Raw genomic sequence first — 23,517 nt, 5'->3', positions numbered from 1 at the left:
TGTTCCAATTATGTTTTGTGCTCCTGACAGTAATGGCCTTTTGAAGATGTCCTGTAGTGCCCACAGCCTGGTGCTTCAGTGAGTGCCTCCGGTGTGTGTTGTGTGCATTCTGCTGTTGTGTTCTGACTGCTCTGTCCTTGAGGCCAGTCATCTGCAAAGGCTCTTTGCCTGTGTTTGGTACCTGGCTTGAATGTGGTGAGTTTTAACTAGGTGTGCTTTGGTCTGCTTGTGACACGAGTCCCGTCACCACTTCCACTGGAACTGAGGCCCTGCAAAACTCTCTGGTTGGGAGATGTGGTATGGGCTGGGCTTTGTGCTGGTCTTCTGGGGGAAGGTCCCCCCACAGTGGGACTGAGGCAAGCCTAACTGAGAAGGGTGGTTCCACTGGAGTGCAGGGGAATGGTGCTTGGTGTAAGCAAGTTAGGTAGCCAATATTGGTGCCACAGTGCTTCCTACAGGTGGCTCCCTGTTTATGCTGAGGGGTAGGGGAGGGAAATGGCACTAGCTGGTACCTCTGTCCCTGGAGAGATGTCTCCATGAACTCTGCCTCTCAGGGGCAGCTCCAAGAAGAGGGAGTAATCTCCCCACCATGTGCCCCAGCACTCTAGATCACCTTTCCAAGCTGTCTGCCCGCAGGGTTGTCTGCCTTCTCTCTAGGAGCAGCATAGTGCCTATGGGCTCTATCCTAATCAATCCTGTTGAACATTAAAACTCCAGGCTTTAAGTCCTCCTAGTTGCAAGAACTCATGAAATTCAGCCCCTCTTGTTTTCTGAGCCAGGTGGCTATGGGGAAACGTCCTTGTGCAATCCAGTGTGCTCCTCTCTCTCGCCCTTTTCTGTGACCATAGCTCCTTCCCCTCCACAACAACCAGGATCCATTTTCTCTCCTAAACCATGTCTCCATACTTCCTACCTTCTTCGATGTGGCTTCTTCTCTCCCTTTAGTTGTAGAGTTTGTTCTGTTAGTCCTCAGGTCTATTTCTGGGGTATTTAGGATGATTTGATTGTTATGTACTTCTATTCATGGGACAAGGCAAGACTAGGGTCCTCCTACTTTGTCACCATCTTCCTTTATCTCTGACTACTCACCCATCTATTTACCACTGGGTAACAAATTATTATAGTGAAGTTGAATCTTAGTGTGTATATATATTTAATAGAAGGATGTTGACAGATAATATACTTGAAGTGTTACATTTATTAAGCAAAAATAAGTTATTTATTTTTAAGGATCAGGTTGTTTCTTGTAATGTTGCACATGTTTTAAACAAATTCTTTTAAGATGTAAACCATCATGTTTTATTAAAATTGAATAAGCCATTAAAATTGCTACAGCATATCACACCTAAGCTCTCCAGTACAATGTTAAGCAAATATGTATTGTAGAGAAAGCACCAGAAGTAGTCAAGGCAGCAAGACTGTTTCAAAGTAAGGTTAGCTAAAGCCTCTCTCCTTTTTATTCCTCATTCCCTAAAGGAGTTACACTACCGAGTGAAGGAATTTCCCAGCTGCAGTTTTGAGGCCACAAGTGCAAGCTTAAATGATTGCTCTCGAGACTTCAGCTTTTGCAGGCAATCATGTCCAAATAAATTACAATAAAACCGTATGATTTTGTTATTTTAACATCAAACTGAATGGTGGACTGAAATCAACACGTGAAAGAAAGGCTCAAAGCTTGTTCCTCTTCTAACAGAGTAGTGTCATTCTAGTTTTATTGATGCATGAATTTTCATAAAGTGCGGTAACAAAATAAAGTGAAAGAAGTTTTGAAGATCTATATACAACTCTGAAATTAAGATAAGTTACTGTGTTCTTGAGAGAATTTTAACTTTGTGGAAGCTGTAACATACATTAAAAACTCATTGATCCAAGTAACATAATGATTCTTTTTCCCCCTTAGATCAATCTCTTATGAAGGAGTATATAATTATGATAGCTTATAAGCCAAGATTAGATTAAAAGGAAATTTATGTGCTATAGACTAAATCCAGATACAGTCAGGTGCTGAGCATTATTTCTGGCTTCAAAATAGGATGTATCTGTTTCGTCATCTGGTTGGGGTATGAAAGGCATAGTTTGATGCTGCAGATTTTCCCAGTCCACATCACTGAAGAGAGGATGACGTTTCAGCTCTTAGGAAAAATATAAAACAAAATAGAGCATTATAACACTGTTACCTAAGTAAGTACTGTTTTACAGGAAGTAAGGGAAGATCTCAGATATATCTTGCCCTGTTTTGCTTCACACATATGTGTTTAATGTCTGTCTCTCTGGGCAACCATGTACTTCATAATGGCACACATTATGTCATTTTGTATAACAGTTGACATATGACAGGTGCTTGGCCTGTATTCATCAAATGAGTGAATGAATGGTTTTCCTTAACAGAAGCCTATATTATCTCATGCCTCCATCTTCTCACACAATCCCTGACTTGATGGGACAAGAGCTTGGCCTGCTTCCTGCTCCCAGACACAGCTTCCACACCACTGATCTTCATGATTAATGCTCCACTTCTCATTCCAAGTCCTTGCTACCTGTTTCTTTCTCTGCAATCCTTATCACCACCTATTACCTTAGGTAACTCTGGTAAAAACATCATCCTCCACTACCTTAATTTCTTTCCTATGCCCCATCCTTATCCTTCATGGTGATTTCAACACATACACTGATGACATTTGTGACATATTCTCTTCATGGTTCTTTGACTTCTTTGATTTCATTGATTGTATCTTGACTACATGCCCTTTTAGCAGCATGAATATATCTGGAGTCTTTATTGCTTCACTTACAAGATCTCAACTTTGCTCATCTCTTTAACTACATTTGCAGTACCTGCCTTCTTTCCTAATTCCTTCTACCTACTAAAATGAAAACATGTGGGATGCCTGGGTGGCTCAGTCAGTTAAGCATCTGCCTTCAGCTCAGCTCATGACCCCAGGGGCCTGGGATCGAGTGCCGCATCAGGCTCCCTGCTCAGCGGGGAGTCTGCTTCTCCCTCTGCTGCTCCCCCTGTTTGTGCTCTCTGTCTCTCTCTCTATCTGACAAATAAATAAATAAAATATTTAAACAAAAAAATATTTAAAACGAAAACATGTTCTTTTGATCACACTGTGATATTTAGTTGCTAGACACAACCTCCCCTATCCTCAACCCTTCACTTTATAAGACAAATATAAAGATGTTGGCAAAAAAATTAGGTGACAATCAAGGCATTAAGCAGTTCAAAAAACCAGCAACCAAATTTAAGGAAAATATTGGGAGAAGACTACACAGACAGGAAAGAATTATGTGTCTATATTGGGAGTGATGGCTTGGGAAGTCAGTATATCTACAAGCTGGTTTTCCCCTAAACTAAAAGACTGGTAGGAAAACAATAAAATAGCAAAAAGAATCTGTCTCTTAATTGTTCAAAATAAATGTCTGAGCATGGATTAGAGTTACTTATAGCAGTAACTCTTAAACTGGTATCTGGCTGTGATGTGACGCTTTATGACTCTCTCATCATAACTATTTATTTAAACTGAACTCACAAAAGAATTCTAAGCCAGTTTAAGATTAACTCTACAAACAGTTGTTGCAACAACTGTTTTTAACTGAAGACCTCTCCTGTCATCTGCTTCACTATGTAAACTGTTCATTAAACAAACGAACAAAAATCTGAGGTCATCGGTGAGAATGGTGTTCTATCTCTGTTTATTTTGTCCTTTGGGAAGCAAAATTACCCCAGTTGTGAACTCCTAAAGTAATTTTTAAAGCTGGGCTTTCAAATGTCTGCACCCTCACTTTACATAGGATTTTCCTCAAATCCCACTTTTCACAGAGGTCTTCCTGACCACTCCAGCTAGAAAATCTCTTGTCAAACTTTGTATCCACTCACTTGCTTTATCTTTCTTCTCAGTACTCACTGCTAGATGCATTATGTCATGGTTGTGTCTCATTACCTGTGTCTTTCCCCTAGAGAGTAAGTTGTACAGCACATGGATTTTAGTCTGGTTCGTCCCTAGGATACCTCCAGCACCCATTGCCTGGCACCTAGAAGTCACTCTATAGGATTTGTTAAATAAGGAAATAAACTGTTGATCTTATTAGAGGGAATATCTAGAAGCTGACACAAGTGACATATTACTGAAGTTCATTTTTCTCAATACCTTAGACCACATAGAAATGCATTTGGGGACATAACTGCTTCTTTGTCTCTATGTATACTTTGTTAGAAAAGGGATTTTAAGGCAGTTGACATTAAACCTAATTTGAATCTAAGTTAAAGTTAATGAGTTTTCTAGTTTCAAAATTGGAGTTTAATATACCCCTGCACTGGAAAAAACCATTGAATGGATCACAAAGATACCAGATTTGTCTTATTTGAGACACCTGATACATTTGTCAGTCAACAGTGGTATCAGAAATGAAGCAGTAAGAAATTATAGAAGAGAGTTTTGATAAAAAAAAAAAATTTCCTGTATTGGTTGATGAGTAACTTTATTAGGCTTTGAAAAAACCCAAGACACTGACAAGATAAGATTGCTTTAAGGTACCTGTTTGAGATTAATAAAATTCAGCGAGTGAGTATCCCAACCTGATGCACTGAATTTTAATGCAGAATAAGGACAAATATATCAATGCATATCTAGCAGGCAAAAATAAACTGAAGAAATTTTTAACCAATTTAGCAGTCAGATTATCTATAGTATTGTCCTAGAACTTAGTATCATTATTACCATTCATCTTAAACAAATCAAGCTAGGAGTTTATTAACACAAAACCTTACCTTTCATACCAGCTCTCTTTGCATTATCAATAGTTAAAAGTATTTCTACTGCATTTTGAGCATTATCAGATAACTTTTCTTCACCTTCAGGCCAAGGGATATCTACAAATACAAATAGCTTGTTAATCATTGTTCAAATAATACACAGAGATAAATGCATCTGTCTTAATAGAAAAAGAATCACCTCTTTTCAGAATATTTTGGAATACTTGTTGTGGTGTTTCATCATTGAAAGGAGGAATTCCTGTTAGAAACTCAAACAAGCAAACTCCAAGTGCCCACCAGTCTACTGCAGGACCTGGAATTTAAAAGGGAGTAGTTGAACTTGCAAGCATTTTGTGCAAATGTTTCATCAACTAAAACGTTAATACATGGATATTTGGGCACAGTCAAGGCATTCATTTCCTAAGGCTTTCTTCTAGTTCCATAAGGTACAAAAACCCAAATTATCTTCATTTCAGTAACATGGCAATTATTTTCCTTCTATTCTCCAAGAAGTTTAGATTAGCAATTAACACAGCTAGTCAAAGAAAAGTTAAAGCTATCTTTCTTTTGTCACTCACTAAAAACCTCTCATATTCTGGATATTTACTTGTTCTAAATCCTAAAACACTATGAAGAAATACATTTAACCTATAGATTACTCTCTAAAATAGAGTACTTGTCAATTTCAAATGGGGGGAGGGAAACAATAACATTTAGATGGTTTTGTACTCCACTTGCTCACATGGGTATGAGATGAAATAGCAACATTTATACTAATTGGAGGACAGCCTGGTTAACAAAGGAAAGCCTTACAGTGTTTTAAGGTCCTCTTACTCCTTTTAAAAACAGAGAAAGACAAATTAGTTTAATAAAAAATATTCACTTAAACTCTGGCTTGAGGAGGTAATTAGGAGGTCTTTTTTTTTTTTTTTAAAGATTTTATTTATTTATTTGACAGAGAGAGACACAGCGAGAGAGGAAACACAAGCAGGGGGAGTGGGAGAGGGAGAAGCAGGCTCCCCACTGAGCAGGGAGCCTGGTGCAGGGCTTGATCCCAGAACACTGGGATCATGACCTGAGCTGAAGGCAGACGCTTAACGACTGAGCCACCCAGGAGCCCCAGGAGGTAAGTCTTAATAAATACGTAAAACTGATTTCTAAAGATCTTTACTGGAAGCATCATCTATATACAAAGATGTTTCAAACAATTATTTTAAACATGACCTTATAATCTGGTTTATAGTTTTGTTAGTTCTACGAAAAAATATTTCTGAAGCAAAGGTTAATTTTAGTCAAAAATGATTAACTTCAATATAAATTTAAAATAGGAATTCTAGTCTAGTACTAAATGTGCTTGAAAATTACTCTTTAAAATCAATTTCATGGGACGCTTGGGTGGCTCAATCAGTTAAATGTCTGCTTTTGGCTCAGGTCATGATCCCAGAGTCCTGGGATCGAGCCCCATGTCGGGCTCCCTGCTCAGTAGGGACTCTGCTTCTCCCTCTCCTGTTTCCCCTCTCCCCTGCTCGTGCTCTCTTTCTCGCTTGCTTGCTCTCTCTCAAGTGAATAAAAAAAACTAATAAAAAAACTGCTATAAAATCAATTTCACAAAATTCATTATTGTGGTTAAGCAACTGCCACCATTCCATTTTAAAACAAGTAGGAAAGCACTGTAGAATCTGCCATTAGGAAAATAATCGCATGCATTTAGAGTGCCTCTTCATTGCAAGCCACATAATCCCATCTTCCGTAAGGAACAAAGAATGTAAACAGTCTATAGACTTCTATTTCTATAATAATCACTATTAAAAAAACATACAAACCACTTTGGTTAGTAGACCTTTTAAGCAGCACTGAGAAAGAATAGATAGTATAACCAAATAACAGAAAAGTAGGAGAGAAGTCAGGAAAAAATATGTATCTTCATTATTTTACTTAGGTTAGAAACTAGAACCCTTTTCCCAGCTCAGCCAAAATGTACTCCTGTCAAAAACTGACATGATTTCTCCATGGATATGTCACACATACCCATATATTTGAGTCAAAGTCTAATAAGATCACACATGATGATAAATTGTAGCAATTATAATACATACCATTAGCCAGAGAAATAGAACAAACTTGTTTCACACTATTGGTTTTCTAATATGAAACCCCCATCTGTAATTTGTACACTGATACTGTTAGGCCTTTCTGTTTTCTAATAATAATGGAATTAAATGGGTAGGAAAATTCAAGCTCTTTTGTCGGTGCTAATTTTAATATTTTTTATTAAGCCTATTTTCTGGGTTGCAATAAAAAGGCTGTATCTTCACTCTTTGCCACCTTTAAAAGTTATTTAAAAAATGCTACATGCCTACATTTGTTTTCATAGAGAACATTCTCCCTGGATGTCCTCCTGTTCAGAAGATAGAATACAGTTCATTTTGTATTTCCTAAGTAAGATGAAAGGGAAAATACTTTTTTATGCAATGTGATCTAGTTATACTTTGACCAGTTTAATTTGCCTTGTCATATTACTTTATAGAGAAGCTCACTCACCGGAAGTCAGAAATCCTGCATGTAAGAAAAGAGTAGTTAGGTACATTGTATTAAAATCATGAGTTCATCCGCACATCATTCACCAAACTAGATCCTAAATATTATGCCAGACACAAGGGACACAAAGATAAATAAGAGAGCTTTTTCCAAGGAGAAATCAACCTACTCCAGGCAAGACAAAACAGATAATTTTGACACAATGTTAAGAGAAATGAAATAAAAATATGCACAAGAAGCTATGGGAAACTCTGGCCAGAGTTCCTAAGTAATTGGTAGAGGGGGGGAGACCATGGAGGGCTCAGAGAAGTCTTAGCTGTTCTCAGCATGATGTTTAGAAACAGAGAGGTCAATACAAGAAACAAAGTTGCTATAGAGACTGCCCTTGAGGCCTGGGATTTGGGGAAAGAGGTATAAAGCAGTGATTTTTCTTTTTAAATTATAAATTGCTTTGTACTGGGGCCCTGGATGGCTCAGTCGGTTAAGTGTCTGACTCCTGATCTCAGCTCAGGTCTTGATCTCAAAGTTGTGAGTTCAAGCCCTGCATTGGGCTCCACGCTGGGTGTGGAGCCTACTTTAAAAAAAAAAATTGCTTTGTATTTGTTATTTTAAGAACTGTGTATCAAATATTTTATAGAAAATGAAAATCTTAAAATAAATCACTAGATAGCTGAAGTAACTAGATGTCCCATTAAAATAGTGGCAAGATCCTAAAAAGCAAATGTTTATATGTGAAGCTTACTTTTATACTGTATCCTAAGTAGTGAAAACATATATTATAGGAAATGAGCTGGCAAACCTGTAACTTAGCAACATGGACACTGTACAAAAATCAGTTAGGTGCCCAGAGGAACTTAGTTGCTTTGGCTAATAAGGGGGAATTCGTATATGTGCTGCCGAAGCGAGCACTAATAAGGGGGAATTCGAAATGTGTTTCAACACTGTAGAGATTATTAACAGTGTTAGTGAGTACTACCAAGGAATCCTCCTGGAGTGCTAGGTAGAAGGGGAACCTAGACTCTCGTCTTAAGAAATTTTCTTAAGCTTTTGCAGTGGAGATAAATATAATAAGGTAAAATGACATAAGCTTTAAACAATTTCTAATAAAGCGACAGAGACGTGGGGGCCTGAGTGGCTCAGTCGGTTAAGCCTCTGCCTTCAGCTCAGGTCGTGATCCCAGGGTCCTGGGATTGAGCCCCGCATTGGGCTCCCTGCTCAGTGGGGAGCCTGCTTCTCCCTCTCCTTCTGCCCCTGCTTGTGCTCTTTCTCTCTCTCAAATAAATAAATAAAATCTTAAAAAAAAAAAAAGTGACAGAGACGTGAACAACTACTTCTTCATAGTTGGCCAATGGATGCTTTGTGAAAGAGGTAACATTTGAACTGATAATGAGATGAGAAGAAATTTGATTGGAAGAGGATTGGGTTCTGGCTTTTTTCAACTAAGGCAAAATACTTGTGCAAAATAAGGAAAACCTGAAAATAATGTGTCTAAGAAGTGGAATGGGAACATAAGACCTATAATGAGATTCTTTGAGTCCGCCAGTGCCTCGATCGTAGACTACCCAGACTCCAAACTGTGTGTGCGAAACACATTTTTGTTGTTTATAAAAGAAAGAGAGATTCCTTGAGAGACGAGGCTAGTATAAGAGCTTAGAGCCTCCGATGCCATGATCAGTAATCTGGATTTTATTCTGCAGGTAGGAAGGTGCCAATGTGGTTTTTAAGGGGAGAAGTAGAATGACGGACCACTTTATGTCTTAAGAGGGAAAATGTGGTGGCAATGATTATAGACAATAGGATGAAGTTGATGTCCCAGGAAGAGAGCTAGTAAATTAATGAAAGGGAAAGAGGAGGTTCTTATAGAAGATAGTGGCAGAGATTAAAAGGTGAGAAGAAATTCTGCAGGGACAGAATTGACTGGATTTAAATGCCTGAATGCAGGGACAATGTCTGTGTCATCACGCAGATGGCAGGATTGAGAGAGGGAACAGAGGAAGAGCAAGCTGGACACATCCTGTATTGACACACAGCACTTGAATCCCCAGTGCAATGCTGCGTAGGTACTTTGGCCATGTGTATGCTGCCTAGAGAAAGTCAGGATTAGAGACAGATATTTGGTAAGCATCGACAAGGATGTGACTGCTGAAGTCATGGGAGAGATGAGATTAACAGGAAGCAGGGGTAGGGAAAAAAGGGAAACGGCAGGATCATGAAGAATCTTTATATATTGAAGAGCTAAGGAGTTAGCAACAGAGGTAAGACGAAGGAGACTGTGAAGAGGCACGTAGATCTGACAAGAATGACATCATTGATGACTGTTAATAAAAAAGTGTCAGTTACAGGCACCTGGCTGGCTCTGTCAGTAGAGTGTACGACTCTTGATCTCAGAGTTGTGAGTTCGAGCCCCATGTTGGGTGTAGAGATTACTTACAAATAGAAATTAAAAAAAAAAAAGTGTCAGTTAAATGGTAGGGATAAAAATCAGATTGCCAGAGCAAAAATAATCAGCCAAAGGAAGGAGGCAACCTTTGAGAAGGTGGGTGGTGGGGAAAGACAGGGGTGGAAGCTTATGTGCAGGCTAAGGAGAAAAGGCAGCATAGAAATAAAAATAGAAGGGGTGTGTGTGTGTGGGTGGGGGTGAAGATGAGACAGTTGATTACCAAAGGAGCCCGAAGAATAGGGAAGTAACTGACAAGATCAAGAAGGTGATCACATTATGGACTGAATTATGTCTCCCTGAAAAGACATGTTCAAGTCTTAACCCTGAGGTCCTCTGAGTATGCCATCTGCAAATATGGTCCTTGCAGAGGTCACTCTGGAGTAGGGTGGGTCCCTAATCCAGTATGACTGGTGTCCTTATAAAACACAGCCACGTGACCATGGAGACAGGGAGAATACCACATGCTGGTTTGAGTGAGGCCCCTGCAAGCCACGGGTTGCAGGCAAACCACCAGAAGCTGGAAGGGGCAAGGTCGTTCCCCTACACCTTTCAGAGGGAGCATGGTCCTGTCCACGCCTAGATTCCAGACTTCCAGCTTCCAGAACTGTCAGACAATAAATTCCTGTTGTTTTGAACCATCCAGTGTGTGGCATTTGATTACAGAAGCCCTAGGAAACCAGTACAGTTCATTTCAGAAGGCAGGAAGGGAAAATTCTTCAGAGAGAGGAAGGGGAAAAAAGACGCTAGGTAAAAACATCCCCGTGGTCTTCCTCTGTTGCATCCTGAAGATGGCTCCTCTCTGGCTTGACCCTTGTGGTGAGGGTCTTCTAAGTTTCTGAGGGCAAGCTCTAACCAGGAGTGCGCTGCTACAGACTGAACGGAAGTTTTGGCTCAACTCTGCATTCCTGAGCCAAAGCTGGAACAGACCTGAGGAGACTTTCTGAACTAAGATGACAGAGCAGGTGGGTGGTAGGACTTGCCTGGGTCCCGGAGACTGAATGGGAAGGCAAAGATCAAATGGCTGCATGTCTTCTTTTACCGTAAGAAATGCCATATTTACAAGAAAAGAGTGTCACATGAGTTCCTTTTCTCTTACTCTAGGCAATTCAAATACCAAAGAAATTTAGAACAATTTTACCTCAAAAGAAAATGCAGTGCTAGAGAACACTTCAGAAACTCAAGACATGGAAGCCTTACCATGGGCTCTGCCCAATAACAGCTCAGGTGCGAGGTAGTCCGGGGTCCCAAGAATCCGCCCATCATCCACGGGGGCTGCCCCTCGCCTCACACTCTTTGGAGTTCGGTATGGAGTTCCTGATTTGACCTGATTTGGGGTCTGCTAATTTAAAAAGAGTTTATAATAAATATCTTCATTTCTTTTCTTTTCAAGATTTTATTTATTTATTTGACAGAGAGGGAGAGAGCCAGCACAAGCAGGGGGAGGGGCAGAGGGAGAAGCAGGTTCCCTGCTGAACAGGGAGCCTGATGTGGGGCTCGATCCCAGGACCCTGGGATCATGACCTGAGCCGAAGGCAGACACCTACCTAACCAACTGAGCCACCCAGGCGCCCCATATCTTCATTCCTTTTACAGTGAACAGAAATGCTAAAACAAAAGCAAAGCTAGGCTGCTGGGCATACAAGACATACTCAAATCCTTGATCAGTTTTGAAAATGGACTCATTACCAACTATAATTTTGAACAGTCCTGATATCTGGTGAAATTAAATAGCTTAGATAAGACCAATTATTTCAATAAGATCGAGATATGCAAGAAAGAATGAAGAAATCCGCAAGAAAAATTTCTTTCTTGGTAGAATGGATTAATACAAACTTAAGAATGGTCACTGAGGGATGTTGTGGCTGATAAATGATTGAATTATTGGGACAACACATCAGCTGGAACAAAATATAAATAACTTCTTGTGCTAATTGGTATGTAAGTTTTAAAGATACTTTGTGGTCTCACAAGGACTCTGTGAGACCAGTGGGAGAGGTGTCAGCATATTCTAAGAGAGATAAGAAGCTGAGGCTCTGAGGAAAACAGACTTCTAAGTCACTCAGTAAGTTCTGAATAGAAAACTCCAAGTCTTGTGATCCTAATTCAGAGTTTGTACTTTCAATTTTATGTCATGTCTCCAAAAAAAGAAAAAAAAAATGAAACTTTGGGTTTGTTAAGATAAAGGTTTAGAAAATAAAAATAACGTAAGATTTGAAATATATATTTTCCAACTATTTTCTATAAAGAAAAGAGATAATCTAGGAAGGTCCTTAAAAGGGAGTAAGATAGAGTGAACTTTAATATTGTATCTTAGAGTTGCTGTCGTCAAGTGAAAATATGTGACTGTAAATATGTAAACATGTGATTGAAAATATGTGAAAGTCTAGGGGCGCCTGGGTGGCTCAGTTGGTTAAGTGGCTGCCTTTGGCTCAGGTCATGATCCTGGGGTCCTGGGATCGAGCCCAGCATTGGGCTCTCTGCTCAGTGGGGAGTCTGCTCCTCCCACTCCCTCTGCCCCTTCCCGCTGCTCGTGCATGCATGCGCTGTCTCAAATAAATAAAATCTTAAAAAAAGAAAAGAAAATATGTGAAAGGCTAGAAGCAAATGAAGAAGTGCTATAGTTAATAATAATAAATTGCTACCAGCTTTACCTTTTGGCATCAAAACCTCCAACAATCTATAGATTCCCAACCAGCAGAACAGAAAATCTCAGATAGTCTAGGTGAGAGGCAAGTATCTGGCCTTCATAGTTTATGGCTATAAAATCTAACGACAAAGTGTCAAAAAGTTAGAACATACCTGATATGGCATATAGGATGTTCCTTTTTGATTAGGGGTTATAGCCATGGGATATGAACCACTATAAACACAGGAAATATCCATTCCATCTAAAGAGGTAATGCTCATTTCGGATGGTTCTGAGTTTTTGGACGCATTGATATGACTGTTAAAACTTCGAAAAGCTACAGCATTTCTTTTAGATAAGGTTAATGTTTTCAACACCTCCGAAGACGGAGCTAACATTTTTTGGCTACTGCCTTGGACAGCAGGATTCTCATCACCTTTCGGCAAGGTATTTTCCTGCCAGCTGGGTGATACGGTAAGTAGGTCTTCAATGTTTGATTCTTCAAAAGAGGATTCTTTGATGCTTTTATCTGGATCTAAGGAATGCCTTTCTAATGAACTTTCCATGATAGAAATTCCGGGAAAAGATGAATCGGAGTCTATACAAATACTTTTAGAAGCTCTCTCATCGTCGGAACATAGAAAACTAGAACTTAGGAGGTCCTTCTTGTTATTCTTGTCACAATCCTCATCCAGTTCACACAGAAGGTTTTTTGCTATCATCGGGGTAGGTGATTTTTCTGGGGTGTGTGGTTTATCAATGAAAGAATTGACCATGTTCTCCTTATCAGCACAGTCACTTTGCTGACCACATACCAATAGCTTCAGGTCTTGGACTTCAGTTGTTAAGCCTGTCCTTTGATTTATATAATCATCGCTCATTTCATTTCTAGACTTCTGCTCTATACAGTTTTTTTTATTCTGTATGATGTTCTGCCAAGGACTAGAGTCAACTAACTCAAAATTTCTTTTAAAACCTCTTTTTCCGAGGTGCTCTTCAGTCCTATCACCAGAATCCACAGCCCACTCCTCTGACTGGTGAAAACCAGACTGTGCTGTGTCAGTGGCCACATGAATATTATTTATATCCAGTTCTTTTGCTTCCCAAGAAACTTCCCCGGGGAAGCATTTTTTAGCCAGGTTTACACAAGAGCTTCCAGTCTCAGGAATGGTACTGCTGTTATGAATGGGAGAAAGCACTAACTCAAGATCCTTTTTATTGAAATCTTTGGTTTCAATGGAATCGGTAGATTTTGTACATGAAGGCTTTTCTATTATATTCCAACTCATCACTGTAGAGCCCAGTGCATCGTCACTTTCCTGAGAGGGAGGAAAAAACACTTTTTTAGTTGTATAAAACTGAGATTCTTGAACCTTTTAAAACCTCTCTTGACTTAGGTGGGATAAATGACTCCATAAACTACTACGCTACCCATTCCCACTTTCCATTGGAACAAAAGAGCAATGATAACAGAGAATTAAAGAGCAATATAAACAATTAAAGCATGTTTTTATATATATTTTGAATGAAACACTGGTCTAAAATTCAAATAAACTATTCTTTAATATGTCTTTTCATAATTTAATATATGTTTGTATAATGTGTATTTGATATTCTATAATACATGTTTTCTTTTTTTTGTAAGATTTTATTTATTTATTTGAGAGAGACACAGCGAGAGAGGGAACACAAGCAGGGGGCGTGGGAGAGGGAGAAGCAGGCTTCCCACGGAGCAGGGAGCCCAATGTGGGGCTCGATCCTAGGACCCTGGGATCATGACCTGAGCCGAAGGCAGATGCTTAACGACTGAGCCACCCAGGCGCCCCTCTATAATACATATTTGATACATGTTCTTTAGCTAGGACAAATTAATAAGCAACATTTTCAGGCAAAGTCGAGGGTAACGCTATATTATATAGATATTTTCTTTGCAATACGGGTATAGACGATTCTGTTTTGAATTACAAAATGCACAGGACTTAAAATACAGTTAATGGAAAATTATAGACAAAAATTTTGTTAATGTAAACAGGTATCACTTCGTACACGTATAATAAAACCAAGCTGATAAAGATAAAGCTAAACTAATCATGATTTATAATTAAAACCCCAAAATAACAGGAATTAAAATCCACTGTCAAGATGAAATGATGAGGCATTGATAACAAACCACTTTCCTTAAAATCTGTTTGAATTCTAACTATCTGCAGGTGCTTTTGTGTGATCAGAGCTTTATACAGAGTATCATACATTGGTGTATGGTAATCTGGATTTTTACAAGATTACTCAGTAAGAGTGTGTCTTCAATAAACTCAAATACTGCCTATTTTTGGTATGTAAAAATCAGACTTTATTAACTTACTTAGTAATAATAAGGAGTGCTTAGTCATGAACAACAATAACAAAAATCCCTAAATTACAACTCATAGATCTGCAGGCACAGATCATCCAGGGATTAGCACAGGGTTTATCAGGGTTCCCTTGTAGTCCATCGTCACTCCTCTGATCCTAACTTGAGAAGCACTACTATAATCCAAACATTGCATTCCCCACGGATACAGAAGTGGTAGGGAGAAGGTAAAGCTGTGTATGGTTTGAAATATTATACAATATGCCTTCTTGAACAGCAAAGAGGTGAAACAAGTTATTAGGAAAGGAAATCTGTTTATCCTGTAGCGTGTATTACCTGTAGAGCAGCCTATAAGAGAAGGAAAAAAGATCAAGAAACACTGACTTCACTAAAAAATAATCTGACTTTACTTCTAGAACACAAATATCCAACAATGAAGAAAATCATATTACTGAGAATAAGGAGTAAATACAATCCAAATTATTTACTCAAACAGAAGGTTTACTTTTTGCGTATTGCCATTATTCTAATCTAACATTATTTTATCTGCAGTCTATGAAGGAAACTTTGTTATAATTTAAAACTTGGGGCGCCTGGGTGGCTCAGTCGTTAAGCGTCTGCCTTTGGCTCAGGTCACGATCCCAGGGTCCTGGGATCGAGCCCCGCATCTGGCTCCCCGCTCCGCGGGGACCCTGCTTCTCCCTCTCCCACTCCCCCTGCTTGTGTTCCCTCTCTCGCTGTCTCTGTCAAATAAATAAATAAAATCTTTAAAAATAAATAAATAAATAAATAAAAAAGCCCATCTAGATGCCCTGAACCAAATATTTACTATCATTTCTCTGCAAGCTCATTATATATTAATCATGAATAATTCTGCATTTGAATGAGAAATGAAATATTTAAAAATAATTTGACAGATTATACATGGAAATGAAAACTACCTTGACTGCCATTCATGTAACAGTTTCATTTCCTTATAGAATGTACATGGAAAGGTATAAAGTGTCTCCACCGTTAATGTGCACAGGAAAGAGGCTGGGGTTGGGATAAATGTCACTCTAACCTGGCAGTCCTTCTCCCATCGGGGGCTGCTGTGGCACTCAGACTCCGCACTGGATATGAAGGTGTGGGACTGGCTGCTGGCACTGGATGTAGGCAGCCTTCTCCTGGACTGCAGGAGATTAGACGTTAGGCACTTCACAGGCATCCCGGGATTGGAGGCAACTGTTTCAAGACCTATAGGGAAGAAAAAATATTGGGGCTTATGTCACATCTTTCTGAGTTCCTCACCAAACTTGAATCTTTCCAGATAATTAGGCAAAGTATTAAGTATTGTACATCAGAGCTCTGTCTGTGTAAACATTATCCGATCCACCAGAATGGCTCAGGTGTTTTGGACATACAAGTACTGTTGTGAACGTTTAGGGAAAAAAAAGCAAACCCTCAACATTCACAGGTGAAAATCAGGACAAAAGAACTAAGCTGTAATTAGGAGGAAATCCATTATCCACTTTAAAACTCTTCTTGTAAAGGAGCATTATTGATATGCTATATCCAGATATGATATGATAGGAATGTGACTAAATTTACTCAGTTCAATTTGTATTTAATTAAAACCATAGCTTTAGGGGCACCTGGGTGGCACAATCAGTTAAGGATCTCTTAGGTTTCCACTCAGGTCGTGATATCTGGGTCATGAAATGGATCCTCGCATCAGGCTCCAGGCTTAGGATGGAGTCTGCTTGAAATGCTCTCTCCCTCTCCCTCCCCTCCCCGCCTGTGCTCTCTCTCCCTCTCAAATAAAAAACATAGCTTTATTCTAATGTTGAGGCTTATGTGCTCACAAGGGTGAATTATCTATCCATAAGGGACTTTTCATACTACTGGGTAAAACAAGTAACAGTGAATTGGCTAACAGCAAGCCAGTACAAGAAAGCAGCATCACCTACATGATACATATTTGTCTATCAAATAATGATGCTAAAAACTGTTGTTCCTGAACTTATGAGACACAATAGGCTTTTACTAAAGATCATAATATGTGTATATACAGATTTTCTATGTATATAAAAAGATATGTATATCTTGTCTTTTCTTTCCCAAAGAAGGGGAACTCATGACTTTAATCTCAAGTAAATTCTTACAATTTTTTGATTTAATGAATCTTGGAACTTTAAAACTAGAAATAGAATTTCAATGGCCATCTAAAGCAACTTTATTTTTGGTACATAAACCCTCTCAATGAAATTCCTCAAACTCATTGGACACTGACCTTGACATTTGACTAAACTGCTCAGCTTGCCACCCGCCGCAGGAATGTGGAAATTTGTGTCTACCCCAATGCCATGTGCATACTGTATATTTGCTAAAGAGTTTTCTGGATCAGTAATATGATCAGACCATTCCTTTGGAACTTTTGTGTTTTTTGGTTTGTTTGTTTTTTAAAGATTTTATTTATTTATTTGACAGAGAGAGACACAGTGACAGAGGGAACACAAGCAGGGGGAGTGGGAGAGGGAGAAGCAGGCTTCCCGCCGAGCAGGGAGCCTGATGTGGGACTCGATGTGGGGCTCGATCCCAGAACCCTGGGACCATGACCTGAGCCGAAGGCAGATGCTTAACGACTAAGCCACCCAGGCGCCTCTTTGTTTGTTTTTTTTTTTAAGATTTTAGTTATTTATTTGACAGAGAGAGAGAGAGCACAAGAAGGGGCAGAGGGAGAGGGAGAAGCAGGCTCCTCATTGAGCAGGGAGCCCAATGTGGAACTCGATCCCAGGACCGTGGGATCACGACTGGAGCCTAAGGAAGACGCTTAACCATCTGAGCCACCAGGCACCCCTCTTTGGAACTTTTGAGGACTCCCCTTTTTCTACAGCTTAAATTCTAGGTTCCCTGTAATGACACTTGATCCTTCCCCATCTACCTGCTAAGCTTCCTTTCCCCTTGCCCATGCTTCGCATTCTCACATAACACGTTTAGTCCCCATTGTCTGAAGATGGAATACTTCCAAGTGTCTGTGCCTTTGTTCATGCCTCTCTCCGAAATGCCCTTTTCCAGTACATTTGGAGCTATTGCTATATCTTCATTGAGAACCATTCCTGATTTTCCCAGTTAGCATTTAACACTTTCTGTGTTGTATCACAGTATCCTTCTTGCGATTTTATTTTAGAGGATTGCTATTGTTATCCCTTTACACATGTAATCAACACAGAATTACAAGTTCTTCTGAGGCAAGGACCTCTCTTATTCATCTTGATATCCACTTGGTGACCAGCAGTGCCTTGCCCTGATTTACTTCTGACTAGATTTAAAAAACAACTAAGGGAGATGCAATTACTTTCATTTAAGAATAAGGCTGTAGTAACATCTGCATATTCTGTATTTTAGTAGTTTTTATTATCAAAGCTATTTATGTTTTTCAGCCATTTTGATTTCCACAGAAGTGATTTTGACAGAAGAAATAAGACTCATTGACTTTGGAAGAAAGGGTCAGTGGACAGATAATTATAGTTGCAATCAGGACTTGGCTTACCCACTTCTAGTGTGTAACTATTTTCAAACATTAATTTTCTCATTTGTAAGGGAGATATCCTGGATATGTACAGATATGTACAAATTCAAAATGAGGTAACATCTACGAAAACATGTAACACTAATTGCTCTTCAAAGCATCATTATTCACATTCCCAAGATGAAGAACATCGAGTGCAGAGATCTAAATCATCCACCATTGCTAAGTTATAAAAGGTGAAGTTAAGTGCTATACAAATGTCCCATTCTCTTCCTCTACTACTTAACTTTTGTTTTTCATTGTGAGCTAATGAAAAATTATATCTTTACTTCAACTATTTTATTTCAAAATCTTTTGGAAATAATTTTATAAAGATACAAAATATTATAGGTACTACATCTTCTCTATTTAAGATTTCCATAGACCCAGTATAGTGAAATTTACCCAATGATCATTCTAATACCAAGCTAACTGAGGAATGTCTCATTAGCTAGGTATTTTATTCTGTTGACTTAAAGATCTACAATAGGGGCGCCTGGCTGGTTCAGTGAGTAGAGCATGTGACTCTTGATCTCGGGGTTGTAAGCTCCAGCCCTATGTTGGATATAGAGATTACTTAAAATAAAATCTTTATTTAAAAAAAAAAAGATTTGCAACAATCTGTGTCAGAAATGGCATTCACGATAGGAATGCCACAGACTGTTCAGGTATTTGTATTTCAAACCCATATTAGAAATTTTTTTTTTTAAGATTTTATTTATTTATTTATTTGACAGAGAGAGACATAGCGAGAGAGGGAACACAAGCAGGGGGAGTGGGAGAGAGAGAAGCAGGCTTCCCGCGGAGCAGGGAGCCCGACGCAGGGCTTGATCCCAGAACCCTGGGATCATGACCTGAGCCAAAGGTAGACGCTTAACAACTGAGCCACCCAGGCGCCCCCCATATTAGAAATTTAAAAATTCAAAAACATTTTGTTCCTCAAAAGACACACTTAATGGAATAAACTACCTTTTCTTTTATACTCACATGAGTTTAGTAGTTTGCTAGAATAAGGAAAAGTGTCCCTGTGATCTACAGACATAGGACAAATTAGTCCTTGAGAAAGCTGCGATGTTTCAGATACATGGGTTGAAATAATATTTGCAGAGTCTTTATTTTTTTCTGCAACTGGTGTGTACTATTAAAGAGAGAAAAACAAAAACAAATGCTAAGATTTACCTCCACAAAAACATCACCTAAATACATAGACTGTTATACCACCTAAGTAGATAATGTTAAAGTAACTCAACATGCTTGATATTTAAATTTATTTTGAACATTTATTTAAAAAAAGCATTTAAAATTTTAAACGGCAATCACTAAAGGGCATGTCATGTGACTTTTTTCTAATCAAGTACTTACAAATCCCAAAGAGCTGATGAGAGATAACACTTGTCCTGGGGTTCTTGAATAATCTTGTCTAGGTTTAGCCATTGATGGTGTTGTAAGGATATCCATCATATTGATGTCTATGTATGGAAAGAAAAGTATATGAAATTCTTTAAAAACTTCAATGTTATTGTCTTACTAGCCACTAATCATCTGTTCTGAACTTTGTCCCCTTTCCACATTATCTATATAACACTGGCTTGTGTAAGATGAATGTATCCAGAGACGCCACCATGCCACAGAGTAAACATATACAACCAAGCAGACAGAGGAAGACAAATACTGTACAATCTCTATTATATATGGAATCTTAAGAAACAAAACAAAACTAAGCTCACAGGTACAGAAAACAAGTTTGCGTGGGATGCCAGAGGCAGGGGTGGGGGATAGGAGAAATGGGTGAAAGGGGTCAAAAAAAAAAAAAAGAGATAAATATTTCCCTATTTAAAAAAAAGCAACTGATTGAAATCATTAAACTTTGATAGAAAAGAGTCTTGCTCTGGAATGAATAGAACACAGTAATGACCCAAATTAGGGAGCACTCAATCACCAAACAAGAGTATTATCTAACTGGCAACAAAATAATTCTTGGTAAATCAAATACTAGAAAAGGATGTGGTAAGAAAAATTAAGACAGGAATATTAGGAATATAAATTAAAATTTCAAAATCACAATCTATTTAAGGAATTAGTACAAATTATGGGCCCCCCATTAACTAACATGTGCAAGTGTAGGTCAAGATAGAAATTGATGCAGAATTTTTATCAGTTTCACTACATAACTTTGTAAAATAATTCAACATTCACACATAATGTACTGTTTTCTTTAGATATCAAAAATGGTGGGTGCCTGTCAGGCGGTAGAGCATGCGACTCTTGATCTCCGGGTAATGAGTTAGAGCCCTAGATTAGGTAAAGAGATTACTTTAAAAAATTTATTTATTTAAAGGTTTTTTAAAAAATTTATTTATTTATTTGACAGAGAGAGAGACAGTGAGAGAGGGAACACAAGCGGGGGGGGGGGGGTGGGAGAGGGAGAAGCAGGCTCCCTACCGAGCAGGGAGCGTGATGTGGGACTCGATCCCAGGACTGAGATCATGACCTGAGCCGAAGGCAGACACCTAACGACTGAGCCACCCAGGCGCCCCTATTTTAAGATTTTTTATTTACCTGACACAGAGAGAGAGACTGTAAAAGCAGGGGGAGTGGCAGGCAGAGGGAGAGGGAGAAGCAGTCTCCCCGCCAAGCAGGGAGACCGATGTGGTGCTCAATCCCAGGACCCTGGGATCATGACCCGAGCTGAAGGCAGATGCCCAACCAACTGAACCACCCAGGTGCCCCTTAAAAAATAATTAAAAAAAATAATCACACGCCCCCCACCACAAATGGTAGGAAAAGTATAATATTCTATGTGGTATCAGACTTTTTTAAAAAGATTTTATTTTTAAGTAATCTCTACACCCAGTGTGGGGCTCGAACTCACAATCCTGATATCAGTATCTTCCACCGACTGAGTCAGCCAGGTGCCCTCCTATGTGATATCAGACTTTTAAAGGTAAGCTGAAAATTTGAACTTAGCAAATTTTATTTATATCACACATTGATGAAGAAATAAGGACTAACAGATAACAATAAACATCTTAAAGAATATTTCATAAATTAGGGGCGCCTGGGTGGCTCAAGTGGCTGGGCGACTGACTCTTGATTTCAGCTCAGGTGGTGGTCTCAGAGTTGTGGGAGCCTCTGCCTCTCTCCCTCTGCCCCTCCCCCTGCTCATGTGCCCACGCTCTCTCTCTCTCTCTAAAATAAAAATAAATACATCTTTTTTAAAAAAGAATCTTTTATAAATTAAATGTTAAAAATATGGCAGTGATTTCTTGGATAGGATTCCAAAGGCACAGGCAAAAAGCAAAAATAGACAAATGGGGCTATGTCAAACTTAAAAACTTCTGCATATCAAAGGAGACAATCAACAGAATGAAAAGAACATACAGAATGGGAGGAAGTATCTGCAAATCAGTTATCTGATAAGGGGTTAATGTACAGAGTATATAAAGGACTACAACCCAACAACAATTAAAGAAATAATTATCTAATTAAAAAGTGGACAATGGATATGGACAGATATTTCTCCAAAGATAACACAGACAACATGATTATGAAAAGATGCTCAACATTAGTAATCAACAGAAAAGGCAAACCAAAACTATAATGAAGTATTATCTCATACCCATTAGGATGGCTAGTATCAAAAAACAGAAAATAAGTAGTGTTGGCAAGAACACGGAGAAACTGGAACGTTGTACATTGCTGGAGGGAATGTTAAATAGTGCAGCCACTATGAAAAACACAATGGAAGCTCCTCAAAAAATTAAAAGTAGAATTCCTATATGACCCAGGAATTCCACAACTGGGTATGTACAGGAAAGAATTGACAGCAATGTCTTTAAGAGATATTTATACATTCATGTTCACTGCATAATTCACAATAGCCAGGAGGTAGAAGCAACCCAAATGTCTACTGACACATGAATGGATAAAAAAAGTGGCATATATCCGTATAATGGAATGTTATTAAGCCTTTAAAAAGAAGGAAATCCTGTTACATGCTGCCATATGGATGAACCTTGAGGACATTATGCTAAGTGATATAAGTCAGTCACAAAACAACAAATACTCTATGATTCTACTCATATGAGGTGCCTAAAGTAATCAAACTCACAGATACAGAAAATAGAATTGTGGTTGCCGGGGTGGGGGTAAGGGGAGATCAGGGTATAGTGTTTCAGTTTTGCAAGATGAAATAGTTCTAGAGATCTGTTGCACAACAATGTGAATATAGTTAATACTACTGAACTTAAAAAAAAAAAAAATTCACTTTCTAAAAATGGCAAATTTTTTATTATGAATTTTTTACTACTATTAAAAAAAGAGAAAAACCAAATTCAGAATCTGTATACTTAAAAGATGTTTGTCATATTACTATTTATACTAATACAAATGTAGAATTATTTGGGAGGCAAATTGTATTTTATTTTATTTATTTTTATTATTTTTATTTTTTATGTAAGCCATCTACTCAATGTGGGGATGGAACTCATGACCGCCATATCAAGAGTTGCATGCTCTACCAACTGAGCCAGGCAGGTTCACCATGGGAGCCAAATTTTAAATAAATCATCAGATAGGAAAAAAATAAAATAAAAAATATTAAACTGTTATATCACCATAACACAAAATTTATCTGATTTATGACTTTTTCCAGTATCTTATCTGAAACCCAGGGAGTTAGATTTGCCTCACAATTAAAAGATGTTTAGATTTTAGAAAGGTAATGTGATAAATATATAGTGTTTTTTTATTTTTTCGTTGTTTTTTTATTGAGGTATGACACACAATTTTACCTTAGTTTCAGTTGCACAACCTAGTGATTCAACAACTCTATACGTTATACTATGCTCACCACAAGTGTAGCTACCGTCTGTCACCATACAATGCTTTTACAATATTATTGTCTATATTTGCTATCCTGTACTTTTCATCCCTATGACTTATTCATTCCATACGGGAAGCCTGTGTCTCCCCCTCCCTTTCACACATTTTGCCCTTTTGCCTGTTCTCCCCCACAATCATCAGTTTGTTCTCTGTCTCCACTTTTTTTTGTCTGTTTTGTTTTAGATTCCATGATATTAAGTGAAATCATATGGTACTTGTCTTTCTGTATGACTTATTTCACTTAGCATAATACCCTCCAGGTCTGTCCATGTTGTCACAAATGGCAAGACCGCATTCTTTTTTTTTTTTAAACTTTAATTTTTTTTTTTTTTAAGATTTTATTTATTTGCAAGAGAGAGAATGAGAGACAGAG

The 23,517-nt window shown here is 38.4% G+C and overlaps 1 protein-coding gene across 2 annotated transcripts in view; it reads right to left on the bottom strand.

Moving 5' to 3' along the window:
• Positions 1-1,434: 1,434 nt before the first annotated feature.
• Positions 1,435-23,517, bottom strand: part of MASTL (microtubule associated serine/threonine kinase like) — a 36,211-nt gene continuing 14,128 nt past the window's right edge. Inside the window, exons 5-12 of one of the 2 annotated variants that reach the window (XM_006745999.3) lie at positions 19,623-19,729; positions 19,248-19,398; positions 15,774-15,946; positions 12,534-13,679; positions 10,932-11,070; positions 4,956-5,069; positions 4,772-4,873; positions 1,435-2,132 (exon numbers count right to left, since the gene is read on the bottom strand). In XM_006745999.3, the coding sequence (XP_006746062.1) occupies positions 1,975-2,132; positions 4,772-4,873; positions 4,956-5,069; positions 10,932-11,070; positions 12,534-13,679; positions 15,774-15,946; positions 19,248-19,398; positions 19,623-19,729 (2,090 nt within the window). In that variant the 3' untranslated portion in view covers positions 1,435-1,974. Of the gene's footprint in view, positions 2,133-4,771; positions 4,874-4,955; positions 5,070-10,931; positions 11,074-12,533; positions 13,680-15,773; positions 15,947-19,247; positions 19,399-19,622; positions 19,730-23,517 lie in introns of both variants that reach the window. The other variant, XM_006745998.3, reaches the window with a different exon arrangement.

Source organism: Leptonychotes weddellii, chromosome 5 (genome assembly GCF_054177405.1).
Source record: "Leptonychotes weddellii isolate Sample4059 chromosome 5, ASM5417740v2, whole genome shotgun sequence".
NCBI lineage: Eukaryota > Metazoa > Chordata > Mammalia > Carnivora > Phocidae > Leptonychotes > Leptonychotes weddellii.
Note: the sequence above shows the minus strand (reverse complement) of the source record. Positions and strands in the feature narration are given on the sequence as shown.